This window comes from Sarcophilus harrisii, chromosome 2 (assembly GCF_902635505.1).
Source record: "Sarcophilus harrisii chromosome 2, mSarHar1.11, whole genome shotgun sequence".
NCBI lineage: Eukaryota > Metazoa > Chordata > Mammalia > Dasyuromorphia > Dasyuridae > Sarcophilus > Sarcophilus harrisii.
Genome location: NC_045427.1, coordinates 426324431 through 426344682, shown reverse-complemented (window position 1 = coordinate 426344682; position 20252 = coordinate 426324431). Strand labels below are relative to the sequence as shown.

Here is a 20252-nt window from a genome sequence, read left to right as displayed (position 1 = left end):
AGATCAAGCATTGTAACCTTCAATTCTTTAAAGAGGAATCAAGGACAAATAAGTTGACAATCAAGGTCATAAGAACTGGATGAGAGAGTTATGACTCAAACCTAGGGTTTCTGATATTGCCTCTGTATAAATGACAAATTTTCTGAGTGTAAAAAGCACAAAGCTGAATTAGAGTCAAAAGTAATATTATTGGTTTGGTTCCTATATTAAAAAAAAATTCGAAACCCCTTGTTATAGTTATTTATTTTTTTGCTTCCAGGCTCCTTGGATTAGAGACCTTGAGAAATTACTGAGTGTCTTCAGGTTTAAAAGCTTGTAAACTCTCACCAAAGCCATGAGTTTCAATCCCTCCAGAAGTTTGCAGTTCCTGTTTTTCAGTCTGTGTGCTTCATCAATTATCACACAACTCCAATGAATCTTCTTCAGCTCTGGGCAATCAGCCAATATCATCTCAAATGTTGTGATAACAACATGGAATTTGAAGATTCCAGAGAGGGGGTTGCCCTGAGAATGACATAAATTAAAAAAACAGATATAGAGTCCTATCAGTGGGAATTGCTGAACTTTGGAGCAAAGTAAATTCTTATATGATTGCTGGAAGGAACAATATTAACATTATGAATAAGATGGTACCAAAGGACAAAATGCATTGCAGTACATATGTCTACAAAAGAACTTAATACAGACAAAGGATTATCAAGGCCCTCAAGCATTCTTTCCATTCCCTATGATAATTCAAAGGCCAAGAAGCCTGACTTCTAGTCTGGCTTTTAAAACTACTTTCAACTTATTTATTAAAGGAAATCTTAAATTATATAATAAATATTTCAAAGATTCATTATTTCACTGTCACTCCTTCAGTATCTTGATAGATATCAGTAGTTCAATGAGCTGCAGGGACCCCAAAACTTCCCTTGGTGGACAACCTTCTTCTTCCTTTTTTTTTCTTTGACATTTAATAACTAAATTTTTTAAAATAATAGCTTTTGATTTTCAAAATACATGCAGATACTTATCAACATTCACCCTTGCAAAACACTGTGTTCCGAATTTTTCTTCCTCCCTTCCTCCCACTCCCTCCCCTAGAAAGCAAGTAATCTATATTATACATGTGCAATTCTTCTATACGTATATCATTTATCATGCTGCACGAGAAAAATCAGATTAAAAAGGTAAAAATTGAGAAAGAAAACAAAAAGCAAACAAGTAACAAAAAAGGTGAGAATACTATTTTGTGATCCACATAGTCCTCTCTCTGGATGCAGATGGCTCTCTCTATTACAAGTCTATTGGAATTGGCCTAAATCACCTCATTGTTGAAAAGAGCCAAGTCCATCACACATCACAGTTGGTCATCACATAATCTTGTTGCTGTGCACAATGTTCTCTTGGTTCTGCTTACTTCACTTAGCATCTGTTCATGTTAAGTCTCTCCAGGCCTCTCTGAAATCCTCCTCGTGATCATTTCTTATAAAACAATAATATTCATATAACATAATTAATTCAGCCATTCCCCAACTGATGGGCATCCACTCAGTTGTGGACATCCTTCTGAGAGTAAGCCTTTCTGTACCAAGACTTATTTTTGGACAGTAGAAACCCACATTATCCACTTGGCCTATAACAAAGCTTTTCACCTTCATAGAATCTAATAGATTTGTGCTGTACTGGCATATCTATCACTAATCTGGGTTATCTATATATAATGATAAGGCACTGCAATAGAACCTAAGTTGAGGTTTCACTAAACCACACAAAACGAAGAGAAAGAGAGCCAATGTGGAAAAGACAGGAAGCACGTGAGATGACAGGAAGCAATTTTTTGTAAATTGCTATAATAAATCAACAGGTGACCCATTTTTACTTCAAAGTCCCAGACAAAATGATATCAAGGCATGTACTGAATGAATACTAATGAAAACCTTAGTGACACACACTATAACACATTTTATTTGCATTGATAAAAATGAAGATGGGAACTCTCTTGGGGCAAGGACTACCAGTTAGTAGGTGCCAAGCCATCTAATTAGTACCAACCCCTAGAGTCAGTTTTAAAAAACAGAGCTGAGGGCTTATATCCCAAAGAGATATTAAAGAAGGGAACAGGACCTGTATGTGCCAAAATGTTTGTGGTAGTGGCTAGAAAGAGGAAAATGAATGGATGCCCATCAATTGGATAATGGTTGGATAAATTGTGGCATATGAATGTTATGGAATATTATTGTTCTGTAAGAAATGACCAGCAGGATGAATACAGAGAGGCCTGGAGAGACTTACATGAACTGATGCTGAGTAAAATGAGCAGAACCAGGAGATTATTATACACTTCAACAACAATACTATATGAGGATGTATTCTGATGGAAGTAGATTTCTTTGACAAAGAGAAGATCCAATTCAGTTCCAACTGATCAATGACAGACAGAATCAGCTATACCCAGAGAAACAACACTGGGAAATGAATGTGGACTACTTGCATTTTTGTTTTTCTTCCCACGTTATTTTTACCTTTCTAAATCCAATTTTTCTTGTGCAACAAGAGAACTGTATGGATGTGCACATATATATTGTATTTAAGATATACTTTACCATGTTTAACATGCATGAGACTGCCTGCCATCTAAGGGAGAGGGTAGAGGGAGGGAAGGGAAAAGTTGCAACAGAAGTGATTATGAGAGGCAATGTGAAAAATTATCCATGCATATGTTCTGTCAATAAAAAGCTGTAATTAAAAAAAAAAAAGCAGAGCTGACCTAATACAGCCTTATTTTGTACTGCTTCCATGTCACTTTCTACCTCCTTCTGAAACCTTGGAAAAACAATAGATTTATTCTAGTTGAGAAAATTCAAATTATCTAAATCAATTTCTAATTCTCCTATGTATAATGACTTGCCCTGGTACAATGTATATAGTAATATGCAGTATATATTCATTTAATTTTCATTTTATTTTATTACAAATATCTGTGCCCAATGTATAATACTTCTTAAGTAAATTCAGTGGATGATTTCCACTGAAGGGAAGGGAAAAACGCTTTGTTTTTATGTAACAAAGGCTGAGCTTTCTCTCGATTCTTAAAACAGAATTCATTTCCGGCTCTCTTTCTGAATTTCAATGCTTGTCCAAAAACGACTGTTTTGTTTGTAGTCTACATAGCAACTACATGACAACTCATTTTGACCAGAAGAAGTCAGGCTTCTTGATTTTTTAAAATATTACAGGGAATGGAAAAAATACTTGAGGATCATTATTAATAATACAACATCAGAAAGATGAAAAGAATGTTCTCTATAAGACCAGTGTCTTAAGATACAGAAATACCAAACTTCTAGATGCTAGATAGGAAAACATTTAAAGGAAAGATTCTACTTTATAGATTATCACACTAAGCAATTTATGCTATAACTTGACAATTTACTCCAGTTTTACCTGGGCATCTCTGTAGAGCATCTCATATTGTTGGATCATCTGCCTGCTAATCTGGCTTCCATGATACACAATGGCATTCATCTCTGTCCATGTCCGGAATTCTCGTTCCCAGTTGGTAATGGTGGACAGTGGAGCAATAATGAGGAAAGGACCATGTATTCCCATCAGGAATATTTCTGAGAGAAATGTGATGGACTGAATGGTTTTCCCTAGGCCCATCTCATCAGCCAAAATACAGTTTTTTCTGAAGAAAAAACAAATAAACATGTTTTATTACCAATACAGCAGAGAGAAAGCTGAAAAGCAAAAATGGGCAAAACTTCTGAAATGGGGTTGGGGGGCAGGGTGGGGAATCCCACTAACAGTGTGAAATTTACAGAATAGTTCTAATACATACCCTTTAAAGTAAATTCTTCCTTAAGAAGAAATGAAAACCTTTTGGAAGATTCTAAATAAGTAGACATTGAAGACTTTATTTCCTAACCTAGGAGTCTTGAGGCTCTGATCCTACAATGCTAGAAATGACTTTTGGAAGAGATTGTCAGTCACATAAGAGTCTTTGCTACTTGGCCCTCAGTCCCCTTCCATAAATTTATAGTAGCTCATTAAGCTGAGAAACCTGTATGGTATTTCACAATTTACAAAGCATTTTTACATCTATTACCTCATTTGATCTTGACATTTCTTGTGAGGGAATTTACATTAAAGAAATGGACTTGAGAGGTTAACTTAATTATCCAAAGTCACAAGCCTAGTGGACACTTTAATGTCATTCTCCTTCTGAAGAAAGATCTAAGAGACAATCAGCTTGGAAGATTCCCAGGATCATTCTCTATCTTCATTTTTTTGAAAATAAACCTTCAGTTCTAAGCTATTCAGAAAATCAAAACATGAAGACAATGATTTGTAAAAGAATATTCCATATCACCAAAATGCCCTATGACAGCAAATTAAGTCTGAATACAGAATAGAAGTGTTATCCTAAAAATTATGTTAGCTTTGTTCTTTAATTCATTCAATAATAATTTAATCAAATATTTACTATGTGCAAAAGCCCAATGTGTTAAGTACTTGAGTAGAAAAGTTTTTGTTAGCTTTGTTCTTTAATTCATTCAATAATAATTTAATCAAATATTTACTATGTGCAAAAGCCCAATGTGTTAAGTACTTGAGTAGAAAAGTTTTTGCTACACATTTCTATCTAATACTTTCAATTCCAAAATAGTCAGACTAATGATGCTAGGTTGGTCATTCCTTTAAATTATACACATTTTGAAAAGACACAGTTTAGGGAGATGGCACATGTGGTTTGGCTTCTCACCTATTATACCAGTTAAAAAGGAGCCAGTTCATCCCCTCGAGCTGGTATTCTCGAAGTTGGTTATTGTTCTTGTACTCCCGAGACTTTTCGAGTTTCTGCCATGAATCTGAAGCTGGACGCTCCTAATAAACAAAGCAGAGAGCAAAATGCATGAAAAGACAATGCTTTAGGGGAGTTTCACAGATATGATTATAGTATACATGAAAAGATTGACAGAAAAGCAAATATCAACATTTCTACTGAATTTGCAAATCAGTTAAGAAGGGTACCGAGATCTGGCTGCTTTTGACTTCAAAACAATGCTGAGATTATTTTAGCCCTGAATGTGTTGTGCTATATTCATTGTGTGTATATATGTTGTGTGAGCATATGTATGTGGTTTTTTAATAGGGAGGAGAGGAAGATATGATATCAATTTAGGACGCTCTCTCAGTGAAATTTCATCTATCAACACAGATCGGCACTCTCTTTGTAATTTGTAATGACTAGTACTGCCTCCCAAAGGTAGTAGGTATATAAAGGCAGGACTTGATCTCCTAAAGTCAGTTCTTCCTCAGAAACCAACTCTAATATATCATTCTGCATTTTTATATAGATTTTTGAAATTAACTTATTAATTTCAATTGAAAAGTAACTTGTTACTTTTCAAATTTTAATTTTTCCCAAGGGGCCCAACAATGACTTTATTTGCTTCTATTTTCACAATCTGTTCTGCCTCTTTGGGAGTGGTTTCCTTCTTTGTGCATGGTGCATCAGTGAGGCAGCTTTGGGGAAAAACTAATATGCATGTAAGTGCACATCACAGATCCTAGGGATAGTTTCCTAACATATAGTTAATTCAAGATAGTCTGAAGTGCTGAAACTTAAAAAGGAATGAACATTCTGCAGAGGCTCTAATGGAAATGAGATGCAACAAAATTTTACTTAATGGGAGTATCACCTCCTTGTTAACAAAAATTCCTTAAATTCCTAAAGATGAAATGACACCATTAAGACCAAATTGGGGAGTACAAAGCTTACAAGGAATTGTAGAGTTAAGAAACAAAGGGATTTTCCGATATTCATTATAATAAAAGATTGACCTTATTTCCTTTTTATGGCACAGTTAAATGCAACCAGTACATGAGGGGTAATGCCACAAAGAATATCATAAAATGTCAGCAAAGCAATCAATAAAACTCCTATGATATTTTGTGGATAAAATGGTGAAACAAAAGCTACATGAGAGTATGAGTAGGTGGATTTACAAACAATCTAACAAATATAGTCAAAGAGATACTGAAAATTAGGCTGATAGCAAGATGGAAAAAAGTGACTAGAATAAGTAGTAATACCACATGGCCATGGACTTGTCTTATTGTGTCAATAGATGAAGACATTAAAAATGAATTGTTTGTGAGATTTGTGGATAACACAATGATGAAAGATATATGTAATATAATAGTTCAAAGAATCAAGATGCAAAATGGCTTCAGCAGCCTAGAATGCTGGACTCTTAAAAAGAAATGTGGTAGGGATTAATATAAAATCTTACTTTCAGTTTTTTAAAAAAAATCAATTTTGCAAGATGAGGAAGCCTCAGAATCATTACTTTTGAAATCAGAAGATTTCTGTCTTCCGATATTTGAAAGGCCGTCATAAAGAAGGATTATTATTTTTACAAAGATCTACATAATATTACTGGGATTAAAGAGTAGAATTTATAATGAGGTAGATATTATCTTGAATAATTCAGCAAGTATTTACTAAATACCTACTAAATGTCAGAATTTTAGTGCTGGAACAACCTAAAAAATGTATCAGAAGGAGAGCTCCACTTACTCATTTTGAAGATGAGAGAAACCAAGGTTTAAAGGAGGTAAAATTATTTGCTCATTTGGAGTTTACACAACTCCAAACACACTTAACACAGGCAATATATAATACAGTCTTCTTGATTCCTGGGGAACTAGGTGCTGATCAAAAAAGAAAATCCAAAATAAAACTCAGAAGGTATGATAATGTTTAATACATGAATTTTTATAACATATCTTTTACATATGAAGATCCCAAATAGATGCTAATTATAGTTAGGCTACTAATTGGAATATTAAGATTTATTCTCTAGCAATTGCCAAGTCACATTTCAAAAACCTACTTTTACACTCTTGGATTTGACAGAAGAGCCTCAGGTCCATCCCATAGAGAAATACTTGACTGGAAGTAGAGCACTTTGCAAAAACTGACTTTTGTATGATAGTTTCAATTTAGGGGTTCCTTATACAATGTGAGATGACTCTAAATAATTGCAACATTTGATGCATTCCTGCAAATTGCCACAAGGAAACTCTACTCTTAAAGCTTGAAGAGGTTTTAGAGGTCAGCTGGGACAAACTTCTACTTCATGCTTGTAAATTCTGAGCCTGAGAACAGCAACCATGAAAAAAAATCTAGGATTTTGGTGGACTATAAGCTCAATATGATCTAAAGTGATCAAAGGCTAATAAAGTATTAGGGTGAATTAATGGAAATAGTAGAGGAGGAGAGGGGCAAAGGAAAGAAAGGAAGTGAACCTTATTCTCATAAAAATTGGCTCCAAGAGGAAATATAGGTATATAAATTTATCTTACTCCGTAGGAAAATTAGAAGGGGAAGGGTGAAGGGTAACAGAAGAGAAGGCATATTGAGGGAGGGGGTGGTCAATATGAAAACTTTCGAGGAGGGTTGGGGCAAAAGGAGAGAGAATAGATTAAATGGGGAGGGGAAAATTCACTTAGTAATAGTAATTGGGAAAAGAATTTTGAAGAAAATTTCTCTGATGAAAGCCTCATTTCACAAATGTAAAGAGAATCGAGTCAATTTTTTATTAAAAAATAAGAATCATTTTCCAATGAGCAAAAGTTATGAAATAGGCTCAAAAGCCAAAAGCCCCAAAGGCTATAAAAATCATGTATATCCTCGGACCTAACAATACCTCTACTAGGCATAAATCCCAAAAGAGATTTTTAAAAAAGAAAAAGGACCTATATGTACAAAATATTTATAGCTCTCTTCACAGGGCAAAGAATTGGAAATTGAGGGAATGCCTATCAATTGGGAAATGGCTAAATAAATTATGGTATATGATCATGAAGGAATATTATTCTATGGGAAATGATGAGCAGGATGCTCCCAGAAAAACTTGGAATGTTCTCCATGAACTCAAGTAAAGTGAAACGTACTGTGTACAAAGTAATAGCAATGTTATGGGATGATTGGATATGAATGACTACTATTCTCAATAATACAATGATCTGTGATTACTATATTATATTTTATGCATTTGGAAACACGAGTTTGAGAAAGATTTCACACGACTTTTTCAACTGCTTATGAGGAGATGGGTCCATAACAAAAACAAAGATTAAGAAGCACTGTTCCAAATGGACTTTATTTTATTTTAATTTTTTTTTGTTGTTTCAGTTTCTTACTTGGTAAGGTGGAGATAACAGTACCTATTTTCACAGGTCTGCTGTGACAGACAAAAATGATATCATGCATCAAATACACTGCAAAACTTCATTCATGTTTTACATCAGTGATTAAAAATCTAACTTTTATTCAATCCAGATAAGATAGAATTTGTGGTAGATAGGAGGAAAGAACTAAAAAACATGGCAACAATAATTGTGTTACCTCATTTGAGGGCTTGTCTTTGCCACTTAACTTCACATGCAACCTTAAAAGTTTCCTGAAGTTTTACTGAAAATGTGGTCAACTGTGGACTTCAAAACTATCATGTAAGCTTTTGTCACTTCTACTTTGGACAATTACCTTAAAAAAATTCTTTTTAAGTAAAAATATCTGTCACAGTATTAAACAACTCAGTATAAAGCTGATATTAAGTAACAAGCAGAATATTCCAACTATAAGCTTTCATACTGTAACAAATAAAGTGCAACAATATATTGCTATTTCTTCAGGGGACATGACTGAATCTAATACTATAGAATATATAGGATGGCAGGGCAGTTTCTAACAGGATAATAAAAAAGTCTGTAATTATGGTTATTTAGATTTCATGAGAAAGGAATGCCATTCCACAAATAATAAATCTTCTAGGAGATAAAATTAAATTCTTCAGCTCTGCATATAGTAACTTCCATTATGATCCCAGCAAAAGTAAGATTCAATGACACAATGAAGACTCTTCCTCTCTAAGTAACTACAAATCAATCCAGCAAGCACTGAAAAAAAATATAGTTCTTGCTCTCAGGAAGTTTGCCTTTTACTCAGATAAACAAGACAGAAATACAGATAAGCAAATGCAAACTAAGTAGAAAGTTAGTTGGAGAGGAGTAGGGTGAGGTAAGGCAGCAAGCTTTAACAATGGGAATGATGAGAAAAAGCCTTGTGAGTAAAGTGAAACCTGAAGTGAACCTTAAAGGGGTTTAGGGATTCCAAAAAACTTCCAAAAGAAGTGAGGAGGAAGAGTATTCTAGGCATAGAAATCAGAACAGGCAATGAGGTAGGAGTTAGAATGCCCCATATGGTCAATGTAACTGGAATATAGCTTGGAATACAGAATATGCTTGAAGGGAACGATGTAAAATCAACATGGAAAAGCAGGTTGGAATTAGAGTGTGAAAAACTTTAAATGTTAATGAGAAGATTTGTATTTTATTCTAGGAAAAATAGGAAAGTCAAAAAAGCTTCTTCAGCAGTAGAGTGACCTGATTCTCACTCCAGCAGATGAATGATGGAGGCAGAGACTAGAATTAGGGAAACCAATCAAAAGGTTCCTCTATTATTCTACGATCCTCATACTAATTAACACATGGTCTTTTCCTTTAGGATTTGTTGTTACATTATGTTTAATGGAAAGATCATTGATTTTCTGTTTCAAGGTTTTCAAAGCATAAGCCCCAAAATTTCATGTGAAAGCTTCTCTTACTGAAGAATACAATAAAATCAGTATTAACTAGATCAAACTATACATTATCCTAGTAGAACTATCCAATTGTCACTAATTTGAATTTAATATACAATGCTTACTCAATAAACAACAACAAGAACAACAACAAAAATCTACTGTTTATAGAACACTTTCCAAAGCTGAAGGAGATGACAAAATTCAAGCAAGATTGTCTGTTTTCATGGGGCATACAATCAAGGAGATAAGACCTACACCAAAAAGTGACATGCATGCCTCAGAGAGGAGTAAAAAAATGATGACTAAAGGAATATTGACAGGGAGGGAAAGCTGTATATGGGCAGGCATATGTGTTTGACTTTCAAGGGGTGAGGAGGTAGGGCAAGACAGCTGGGACATAGAAAAATACAAGCAAAAGGTGATGGAGAATGGAGTGGAAAAGTATTGGTCCTGACTACCAGAAATTCTTTTCCTATGAACTATTATTATTGATACCACTTGTTTACCTCCCTTGTTGAAAGGAAAAGTCAGTCGAGTCTTTCTTCCTTCCTTTGAACCAATTTTAGCTGGGACACTTTTGTCTATACTATTCCCTGTCCAATAGATTATTTATTTTTTTCAAAAAAGGTTTCTTTGAGATAAGTATTATCCTTGTTTAAAAACAAAACCAAACCAAACGGAAAATCCTTCTATTTTAACTGCTTTTATTTTCAGTACCATCACAGGCCAGTATCATTTAATGTAATGACTAGTGAAAGCACAAAACACATTGCCTAGGGAACATAGTAATGATATTATGAAAGAAAGCTAATTCCCAAGTGGCCAAATTGTAGAAAACAAAAGCTTAAATTGGCCTCTATAGAGATGTGAGACCATAATGATCTCTGGTTGGGGTTACTGATTGCTATCAATAAAAGATCTGAAACTTGATACCCAATCATCAGACAGACTCTTGAAGTTTATGATTCTGAGAGGGTGGAGGCAGGAAAAGGAAGTATTTGGTTTTGGGAAGAACAGTAGAAAATCAAGCATCTAGGAAGGGGACTGAGGAGGAATAACCCCTTCTGGCATAAGAATATCATAAACTCCAGCTTACTATCTCACTAAAGAAAAAAAAAACTCTCCCATAAATATGAACATTTCTATCCCCAACAAAAATTCATTGTCTACAGCTGGGGGAAAATGACCATATTCCCCAGAGGAAAAAAGCAATGGAAAAGTGCTGAGGTCTAAGGCAAAGTTTGGACAGACCACAGGAAATGAGACACAGACCCACAGGATTCAGGAGCTAAGATTTCCTAAAACCCATTTTCAAGTGATTGGAAAAGTATTGCAACTAATATAATAATGGCCTTCAACTTGTAGAAAATTGAATTGACTCTAAAAAATCTCAAGCACATTTTTTCCTATACTCTTTTCTTTATATTCCTGATGCTGCTCCACAGAGAAATTAACTCAGTACTTCCTTTGTAAATAGGTTTTATTAGGTAAGTGTAGTACCCTTAAAAGTTAACTGACTACGAAATTACTTAATCTCTGTGATATTTAAAAACTGAAGCTACAAAAATTTTCACACTAGGTACCAATCTGAAAGACTTTTTAGTGAAGCTTAGTTAGAAAAATACTTCCAGGGAACTTTATGTGGATGCCTGCACCTATTTTTGGAGTATCGCCTCTGAAGTAAAATTTGAAAATTCCACTATAGTACTGTTGTTTTTAAATTGGGGGCAGGGGGGGAGAGAAGAGGGAGGAAGGATTCACTATTTGATAAGAGAAATAGTGACATAATTAATAGTAACAAGTGAAGAAAAGAAGACAGCTTCAAAGAAATGGGGAGTTTTGCTTCTGTCAAATATGTCTAATGAAGCAGAAAAACAGTTTGTTTGGTAGTCTGGATCAAGGCAGAAAAAGAAACTCTCCAGGTAAAGGGCTGCACATGCACAGGTACCCACATTCATTCTGCATATGCAAATACAAATAACTTTTTTTATGTATCATGATCAATAAGTCCACATATCTATTAAACATTATTTAAAAGGACTTAAGTGAAAAACAGAGGCATATTACCACATGTTTAATTTCAGGAAGAATTTGAAGAGACTCAAATTCTTTCACTTTAGCTGGATCAACATCTTCTTCCAATTCCCAGGTGCTTTCTTCATATGGCAGGGAACACCATTTCACTAAATAATGAGTCACCTCCTGATTGGGAGCAAAGAGGAGAGAAGAGAAATCCGAGTCACTTACCACAAGAACACAGGGACTAGGACTGGTCCTACCTTGGCCAGGTATTTGAAAATCACTGCAATTAAATAACAGATGTATGGAATTCAAAGAAGGGTTACAAAATTAACCTTGATGGAATAAGTACCACCCAAACACACAGCAGGAATGAAAGAGACTTCAGGGTGTAGAAGCACTTACTTCCCCTGTATCGGAGTCCTTGGTGTGAGCCACTTCTAAGATACGATCAACTTCTACATAGTCTGGATTGAACAAATCTTCATCAGGCTAATGCAAACAGAGAAAGGCAGTTTAAAAAAAAGCCAGTAGACCAAAAAAGTCCATCCCTTTGTATACAGATAGATTTTCTTTAAAAGTTAGCCAACAAATATCAGTTATTTTAAGATCTGCCACATTACAATTCAAGAATTCTTTAATAGTGAAAGTTTCAAGAAGGTAAAGGATAATTTTGCTTAAGTTGCTTTCTAGAGGAACCTAAAATTTCTCTTACTCCCTTAGGATTCCTTCTACAGAATCCCTGACAAATCATGAAGTAGACAGGTGAAAGGGACCTCCAAAGCCATCTTATACAGTCTGTTCATTTTACATGAGTAAACACAGATAATGAAAAGAGATGAAATGACTTGCACATGGTCACACTAGTAGTGTCAGATAAACATCTAATCTCAGCCAAAAAAACATTTTCAGTGGTTAGATCACTACTCCAATAAGCAACATTTAAAAAAAATTAACTTAGTCAATATTGACAAATATAAGTATCATCATAGACAAAGAACTGAAAGAGACCTGCATATAAAACCCCACATCTCCACTGCATACTGCCAGCATATCATTAAAAATATAATAAATCTCATATATTAGTTTCAAAGTTGACTTGCTTACCTAAGTTTCCTTAACTTTTTTCTTTTCACTTTAAAAAATATGCTACATTGATCTACCCTTCTCTGGTATCACTGTCATTGATATCACTGATCTCCTTTTATCAACTTCCATCCTCCCAAATAAAACAAAGCATAATTACCCTTGTATAAAAGGAGCAGAATCAAACAAAACAAATCCACACATTGGCCAAGTCTAAAAATGTACTTCTCAACCTAAACTATTCAAACTACTTCTCTACCTCCTTGCTGGGCTATAAGCAATTATAACCTCATCCTTACTTCTCTGCAGTCATGGTTGTGCACTGCACTGATCAGAGAGCTTCAGTCTCTTGATTTTGTTTTTCTTTACAAGGCTGTAGTTCCTATATAATTTTTTCCCCTGATTCTGCTCACTTCATTTTGCAGCATCAAAAAGATCAACATTTCACCAATACTTTTCAAAACTGTATATTTTGTTTCCTTTGAACTTTTTAAAACCAAAAAACGAACCAAAACATTTGCATTAAAATTTTCTCCAATTTGAAAACAAAAGTCTCCACATTTAGTTAAGGCATAATGTGGCTCTTTTTTAATGAAAGTATGTAAATTGTCATTTTAGTTACTGATCTGTATGCTATTAAATTCCTAAGAAAAGTTCTGTTGAATGGGCAGAGCTATGATGGTAGAGAAAAGGCAGGGCCCACCTAAGCTCTCCCTCAAATCTCTCCAAAAATCTTTAAATAATACCCTAAAACAAATATTAAAGTAGCAGAACCCAGAAAACAGTGGAGTGAAACAATTTCCAGCCCAAGCAACTTGAAAGTCTGGTAGGAAAAAATCTATTATACTGAAGTGAGAATGGAGCACAATCCAGTGCAGACCACACTAGCAAAGACCAGGCTCTAGCAAACCAGAAGCCACCTTTGAGACTGAATGAATCAGCAGCTGAAGCAGATGCTTCTAGAACTCTTAGGCCACAGATGGTAAGATGGTCAAATACCTGGTCAGAAGGAAATTACAAGAATCTCTTTGCTGGTTTTGGGGGCAGGACTCTGTTGTTTTTTGGATCTGGGTCACAGTCCTGGGAAGCAATCTCAGGACAAGGAAGAGTACTAGCATATCAGAGCTTGCAGGCACAGGGGAGCAAGAACCCCTTCTTTATTTCCAAGGCAGAAAAAAGTGCTTGTGCTCACTCATAGTCCAGAGCACAGACCAAAAGATTAGTAAACACACATTTCCTTAGATCATACTACTTTGGAAGAACTGAAAACCTACAGATCCCCATAACTATCTCTGAAAACATCTGCAGAAAACTCTTTAAGTTTAGAACAGTGCACCCTCCACCCTTGTAAACAGAGTCCAACGTTAGCAAAGAGTTAAAAGTCAAGAATTAAGCAGGGAAAATGAGTAAACAATAGAAAAAAATTTCAACCATAGAAAGTAAGTATGGTGACAAGGAAGATCAAAACACACTCTCAGAAGAAAGCAATGTTAAAATTGCTATATCCAAAGCCTCCAAAAAAACCATGAGTTGGTCTCAGGCCATGGAAGAGCTCAAAAAGGATTTTAAAAATCAAATAAGGAAAGCAGAGGAAAAACTGGGAAGAAAAATGAGAATGATGCAAGAAAATCATGAAAAAAAGTGTCAACAGCTTGGTAAAAGGCACAAAAAACACTGAAGAAAATAACACTTTAAAAACAGACTAGACTAAATGATAAAAGAAATTCAAAAATCCAATGAGAAGAATGTCTTGATAAGTAGAATTGCCCAAATGAATAAAAGCATACGAAAATTCACTGAAGAGAAGAACTCAAACCCCCCCCCCCAAAAAAAAAAACAAAATTAGAATTGGCCAAATAGAAAAGCAGGAACAAAACCAAAAAAATGGAAAAATAGAAGACAATATGAAATGTCTTATGACAAAAACAACTGACCAAGAAAACAGATCCAAGACAGATAATTTAAAAATTATTATACTACCTAAAAGCCATGATCAACCAAAGAGCCCAGACATTATTTTTCAAGAAAAACTGCCTTGATATTCTGGAATGAAAGGGTAAGATAGAAATTAAAAGAATACACTGATCATCTCCTGAAAGAGATCCCAGGAATATTGTAACCAAATTTCAGGGTTCCCAGGTTAAGGAAAAATATTGCAAATAGTTAGAAAGAAATAGTTTAAGTATCATGGAGTCACAATCAGGATAGCACAAGTTTTAGGAGCTTTTACAGTAAAGAATCAGAGAGAACGTGGAATATAATATTCCGAGGGCAAAGGAACTGGGATTACAACCAGGAATCACCTACTCAGCAAAATTGAATATAATCCTTCAGAGAGAAAAATGGATATTCAATGAACATTGAGGCTTTTCAAACATTCTTCATGACAAGACCATAAATGAATAGAAAATTGACTTCCAAATACCAGACTTGAAGGAAGCATAAAAAGGTAAAAGAGAAAAGGGAAATCATAAGGGACTTGATAAAGTTAAATTGTTTATATTCCTACATGGGAGGATAATAATTATAACACAAAAGAAATTTATCCTTATTGGGGTAATTAGAAGGAGAATATATAGACAGAGGGAACAATATGATTAATATGAGGATATGTTTTCTGTGATCATACATGTATAATCTATATAAAATTGCTTGCTTTCTCAAAGAGAAGAGTGGGGAGGGAAATTACAACTCAATTTTAAAAATAAATGCTGAAAATTATTTTTACAGGTAATTGGGAAAAAAAATAAAACATTAAAAAAGAAATGTTCCACCAAGTTTTCACATTCTACTTGGAAGTGTCCAATACTATCTAACCTTATGTGGCCAATGATTAACTTAAATATGCCACTAGATCAGTTTTTCTTTAGCATTAATTTGGTTCAACAACTTGAGAAAAACAGTGGGTTTACAGAAAGCCACAACAAATTACTCTTAAACCCCAAGCCAAATTTTCAAAACTCAAAGAAGAACTGAAGCCACATTAATTACTAACTGTCATTTTACCTCAGTAAAAATGTGCTTCATTTGTGCTTGCTTATTTCTGAAGCGCTTTATCTTCTGAGAGATTCGAGGATCTTTTTCCAGCTCTTCCATTGTTGCCCATTTACAATGCAAGTAGGAACTGCTCAAAGATAAAAAAAAAACTTAATCCAGGAACAGTAACACATCTTTTTTGTTTTAACTGTTACTTGTTTAAATGTAATTAAGTTTAAATTTAATTTAACCTAATTAAATTTAATTAGTGATATTTAAATCTTGCTTTAACTGTTTAAAAATCAGCTATTAAACATAAAAACAGCTGATTGTCATAAATAGCAAAAACTAAACTCTCATCTTAAAAATCAATGTACTTTTAAGGGATTTGTCCTTTGGGAGAGAGAAAAGTCAGGGATAAATTATAAGTAGTTGTGTCCCTGCAAGAACTGACATTAATAGGAAAATGGTGACTTTAGACTTTAATGCTCATCATTGAGAACAAGAGAGAAATAGAACAAAACTAAACGAAGAGCAGCAAGAAAAAAAAAGAATGATTTTACTTCAATAAAACTCAAAGAGATAAAATTCTAAGAGCTATTCTAAAAATACATGAAAGACATGGGACATTTTGTTAAAAATTGGGGGGGGGAAGAACATCCTTTTTATGTTTAAGAAATACAATGGAAAAAATTAAAAGTTGTAAACAAGTAAATACATACAAGTTCCTGTACTTGACGTAGAATAGCTCCATGTCAAAAGGAAGTTCCCCAGGGTGAACCTGTGGCCAACAAGAAGATTATCAGTTCTGTCCCTATGGCAGATGCCACTCTGCATGAATAATTCATATTTTAAATGAAAATATATAGATTTTTAGCAAGGCTTACTTAAGAAAACTGTTTCTGCTGACAAGTAAAGACCTTGGTTCATGAAAGTAAAACACAGCTAAAAAATATGGATTAAAGCTCTATTTTTCTATAGTCTTGCAAGACTCAAGCTAGGACTGAATTCCATGTTATTCTTCTGATTACACAATTAGCATAGATATTTAGGATAAACCTAGAGTAAAAAGGAATATTTTTATAGCCAAACCCCACATGATAGAGGTTCCGAAAACACTATTTTGCAACATGACCCCCAAACTCCAATTCATTTGAATAAACCCTGACTGTAATACTATAAAGCTGACTTCCAATTGTTCCTATGATCTAACTATCCTAGACATTAGCAGGTACTATTTTGCCTGACAAAGTCAATATATAATTTTTCTTATGACAGCCCAACAAATCACCTGTAGCATACAGGCTTAAAGAAACGAAACTTCCTTAAATATTTAATTTAAGGACAAAAAGTAAATTCTCATTAACATCATGTCCCAATAGTCTTCTTTCTCTTAAAATTTTCCTCCTAATTTCTCTTTGCTAATTCTGGGATACTTCACTTCAAATTAATCAAATCAATCTAGAAGACATCTCTGATATACTACTCAATGTCTCCTCTGTTAGTCCTCAACTAATGAAAGTAGTAATTGTGGAATAAATTATCTCTATATGCAAAGAAAAAGGAAAAAAAAAATCACTTTGCTTTTGATTAAGTTATATGTCACAAAATCTATTATAAAAGACAAATGAATGATAAATGTCAAAAAGTATTCTGATACAATCCTCACTGCTACCAAGATATTACAATCCCTATTCCACCTTCACTTTCTTTGCTCTGCCCCTTCCCCATGCCTTCCCCCAAGCTTGTTTTTATTAAGTGGCTAAAGTAAAAATTACAAATCATAAGCCACTGACCTCCTTCTGTACCATCTTGGATGCCAGAATCTTCTCAATGATATTAGCATCATCTTCTGGAGGCTCCTAAAGATAATAAGGGGGAAAAGTAATGGTCATTATTCTACTGATAACAAGGAAGATTTCATCAGAAGTACCACAGCTGGCATTGTTTGGTACAGAAGTTTACTAATCCTTAATAAACATCAACTTATAGCATGAACCACTATTATAAAATAAGGTGTTTATGACTATAATGAAGGGGTTCTAGTACTGCATAAACGATGGCAGAACAAGGCAAAACAGACAGAACTAACTGAAAAACTTTCACAAGGAATCACAAGGAACTCCTAGGGAGGAAAAAAAATCTTAAGTTAACAATATAAAACATTAGAAAATTTCTATGGTACTAACGGGGACAACATTCTAATAATAAGAGCAACAGCTCACATTTGCATAATATATTTATCATTTAAAAAGAGATTTTCTCAAAGTAATCCTGTGATACAGGTAATATGAGCAATATTAACCACATTTTAGAATCAAATATATGGAAAGTCAGGGTGGTAAAGTGGTCTGTTGATTATCAGCCAAGAAATAAGTAAGTAGTAGCTCCGTATTTCCAGGAAATATTTTCAAACATTCCTGAATCTTTTATTTTATAATGCTTATTTTAATTAGATTTTTCCTATTTTTTCTTTATATATATATATATATATATGTATATATATGTATGTATATGTATATTTGGCAATATGGCAGAAAGACAAGATAATTTTATTTATATATGTATACACACACACACACATATAGTGCTACTTCACTAAAATTATTATTTTAATTAAGTTTTTAGTTCAATTTTTAGTATGCTCAAGGTAAAATACTACATCATGTGCAAAAAAGAAAATTTTGTTTTCTCCCTCCCTATGATTATTATCTTAATTTCTTTTTGTCTTACATGTTCAGTCATTTTTCTGTGATATTAGATTCTATGTGGTCCTGTTTGGAGGTTTGGTAATTTCTTCACAAAATTCTGGAGTGTTTTGCCATTTCCTTCTTCAGCACATTTTATAGCTGGGAACACTGTGGCAAACAGTGACATGTCCAGAGTCACAAAGCTAGTGTGTAAGGGCTGATTTGAGGCCTAGCACTCTATTCATTGCATCATCTGGCTGCCCATCATATCTATAGTTGGCATTTCTAGAATTACATAAACGTGTTGATTTATTCATGGACATCATTTCTTTGCTTTTGATCTTAATGGAATATGTGGCTATACAGATTCTCTATAATAAGAAAAAGGTCCATTTATTGTGATGCTTCTTAATGCCTTTTTTTTTTTAAACAGAAAACTATGTTTTATCAAAAATTTTTCTTTTCATCTGTTGGAATAATTATGTTTTATACCTGTCGAGATAAGTGATTTTCAAAATTTCTATTATTAATGACCTGTTGCACTTAATTTTACTTAAATTTAACAAATCATTAATCGCTCATAGGTCTCCAAATGGTTACATTATATAAATTTTAATGTGTTAAGGCCACTTTACTTAATATTTTACACAAACATTCATTATGGATAGTAGTCTATAGTTTTTCTGATTTGGTGCTTCTTGGCTTAGGGATCAAATCATATTTCTATTATTGAAGAAATTTGACAGGCTACTATTTCTTCCAAATTATTATGAATTATTTTTTGAATGTCTCATAGAATTTATTTATCAATCTCATCCTTTTATTTTGGTTTGTTTTCCCTTTGGGGAATTCATTTGTGGTTTGTTTATCTTTTGAGAGTGGATTATTTAAAATCTTCATTTCTTATTCTGTTAATTGGAACATTTTCATAAATATTCATCCATTTCATATCAGTTTTGCTGACATAGATAATTGGGCAAAAGTGTTCATAACAATTTTCTTTATTTTCTCTTCCTCCATCTTCATTTTTGTTGTTCATGTTTGCTTTTCCTCCCTCTTAAAAAAAAATTATCTATTTTATTAGGTTTTTTCTTTCCTTGTTTTAAAAAACAGCTTATGGTTTTAGCTATCATCTCAATGACTTCTTTGTTTTCTATTTTGTTAGTCTTCTACTTTGGTTTTCAGAAATTCCACTTTGGTGTTTGGCTGAGATGTTTTTATTTAATTTTTAAAACTTTTTTGGTTGATGCTCAGTGAATATACTGATCTATTTTTTTCTCTTTTTTGTTGATTAAAGGTTTTAAGAGACATGAATTTTCTTCTTAGTTCTTCATTGGCTCCATCCCAAAGGTTTTTTTTTTTTTTTTTAAAACGTTTTCTGAATATTTTATTTATCCTCTTTATTACATGTAAAAACAATTTTTAAATTTTTTTTTTAAAATTTGCATTGCAAATTCTCTGCCTCCTTATACCCCCCTTTCCTCCTCATTGAGAAGTCAAGCAATTTGATATATATTATACAAAACCCATGCAGTCATGCAAAACATATTTCACTATTAGTCATATTGTGAAAGAAATACAGACACCTCATCCTCCAGACCCCCCCCCCAAAAAAAAAAAAAATCTAAGAATCAAGTAAAAAAAAGTTTGATTCAGTCTGCATTCAGATGCTAGTTTTTTCTCTGGAGGTGGAAAGAATTTTTGCAGCATAAATCCTTTGGAATTATCTCAGATCATTGTATTGGTGAGATTGCTAAGTCATTCATAGTTGACCAACACACAATATTACTGTTACTTTGTACAATGTTTTCCTGCTTCTGATCATTTCATTTTTCATCAA

General features: G+C 33.7%; 1 protein-coding gene across 10 annotated transcripts in view; it reads right to left on the bottom strand.

Moving 5' to 3' along the window:
* Positions 1-20252, bottom strand: part of CHD6 (chromodomain helicase DNA binding protein 6) — a 162283-nt gene that overhangs the window by 71234 nt on the left and 70797 nt on the right. For all 10 annotated transcript variants that reach the window (XM_031954000.1, XM_031953995.1, XM_031953997.1 and 7 more), the window contains 8 exons: positions 17519-17584; positions 16445-16503; positions 15753-15870; positions 12066-12152; positions 11709-11843; positions 4751-4872; positions 3430-3673; positions 328-504 (listed from right to left, as the gene is read on the bottom strand). In XM_031954000.1, the coding sequence (XP_031809860.1) occupies positions 328-504; positions 3430-3673; positions 4751-4872; positions 11709-11843; positions 12066-12152; positions 15753-15870; positions 16445-16503; positions 17519-17584 (1008 nt within the window). The remainder of the gene's footprint in view (positions 1-327; positions 505-3429; positions 3674-4750; positions 4873-11708; positions 11844-12065; positions 12153-15752; positions 15871-16444; positions 16504-17518; positions 17585-20252) is intronic.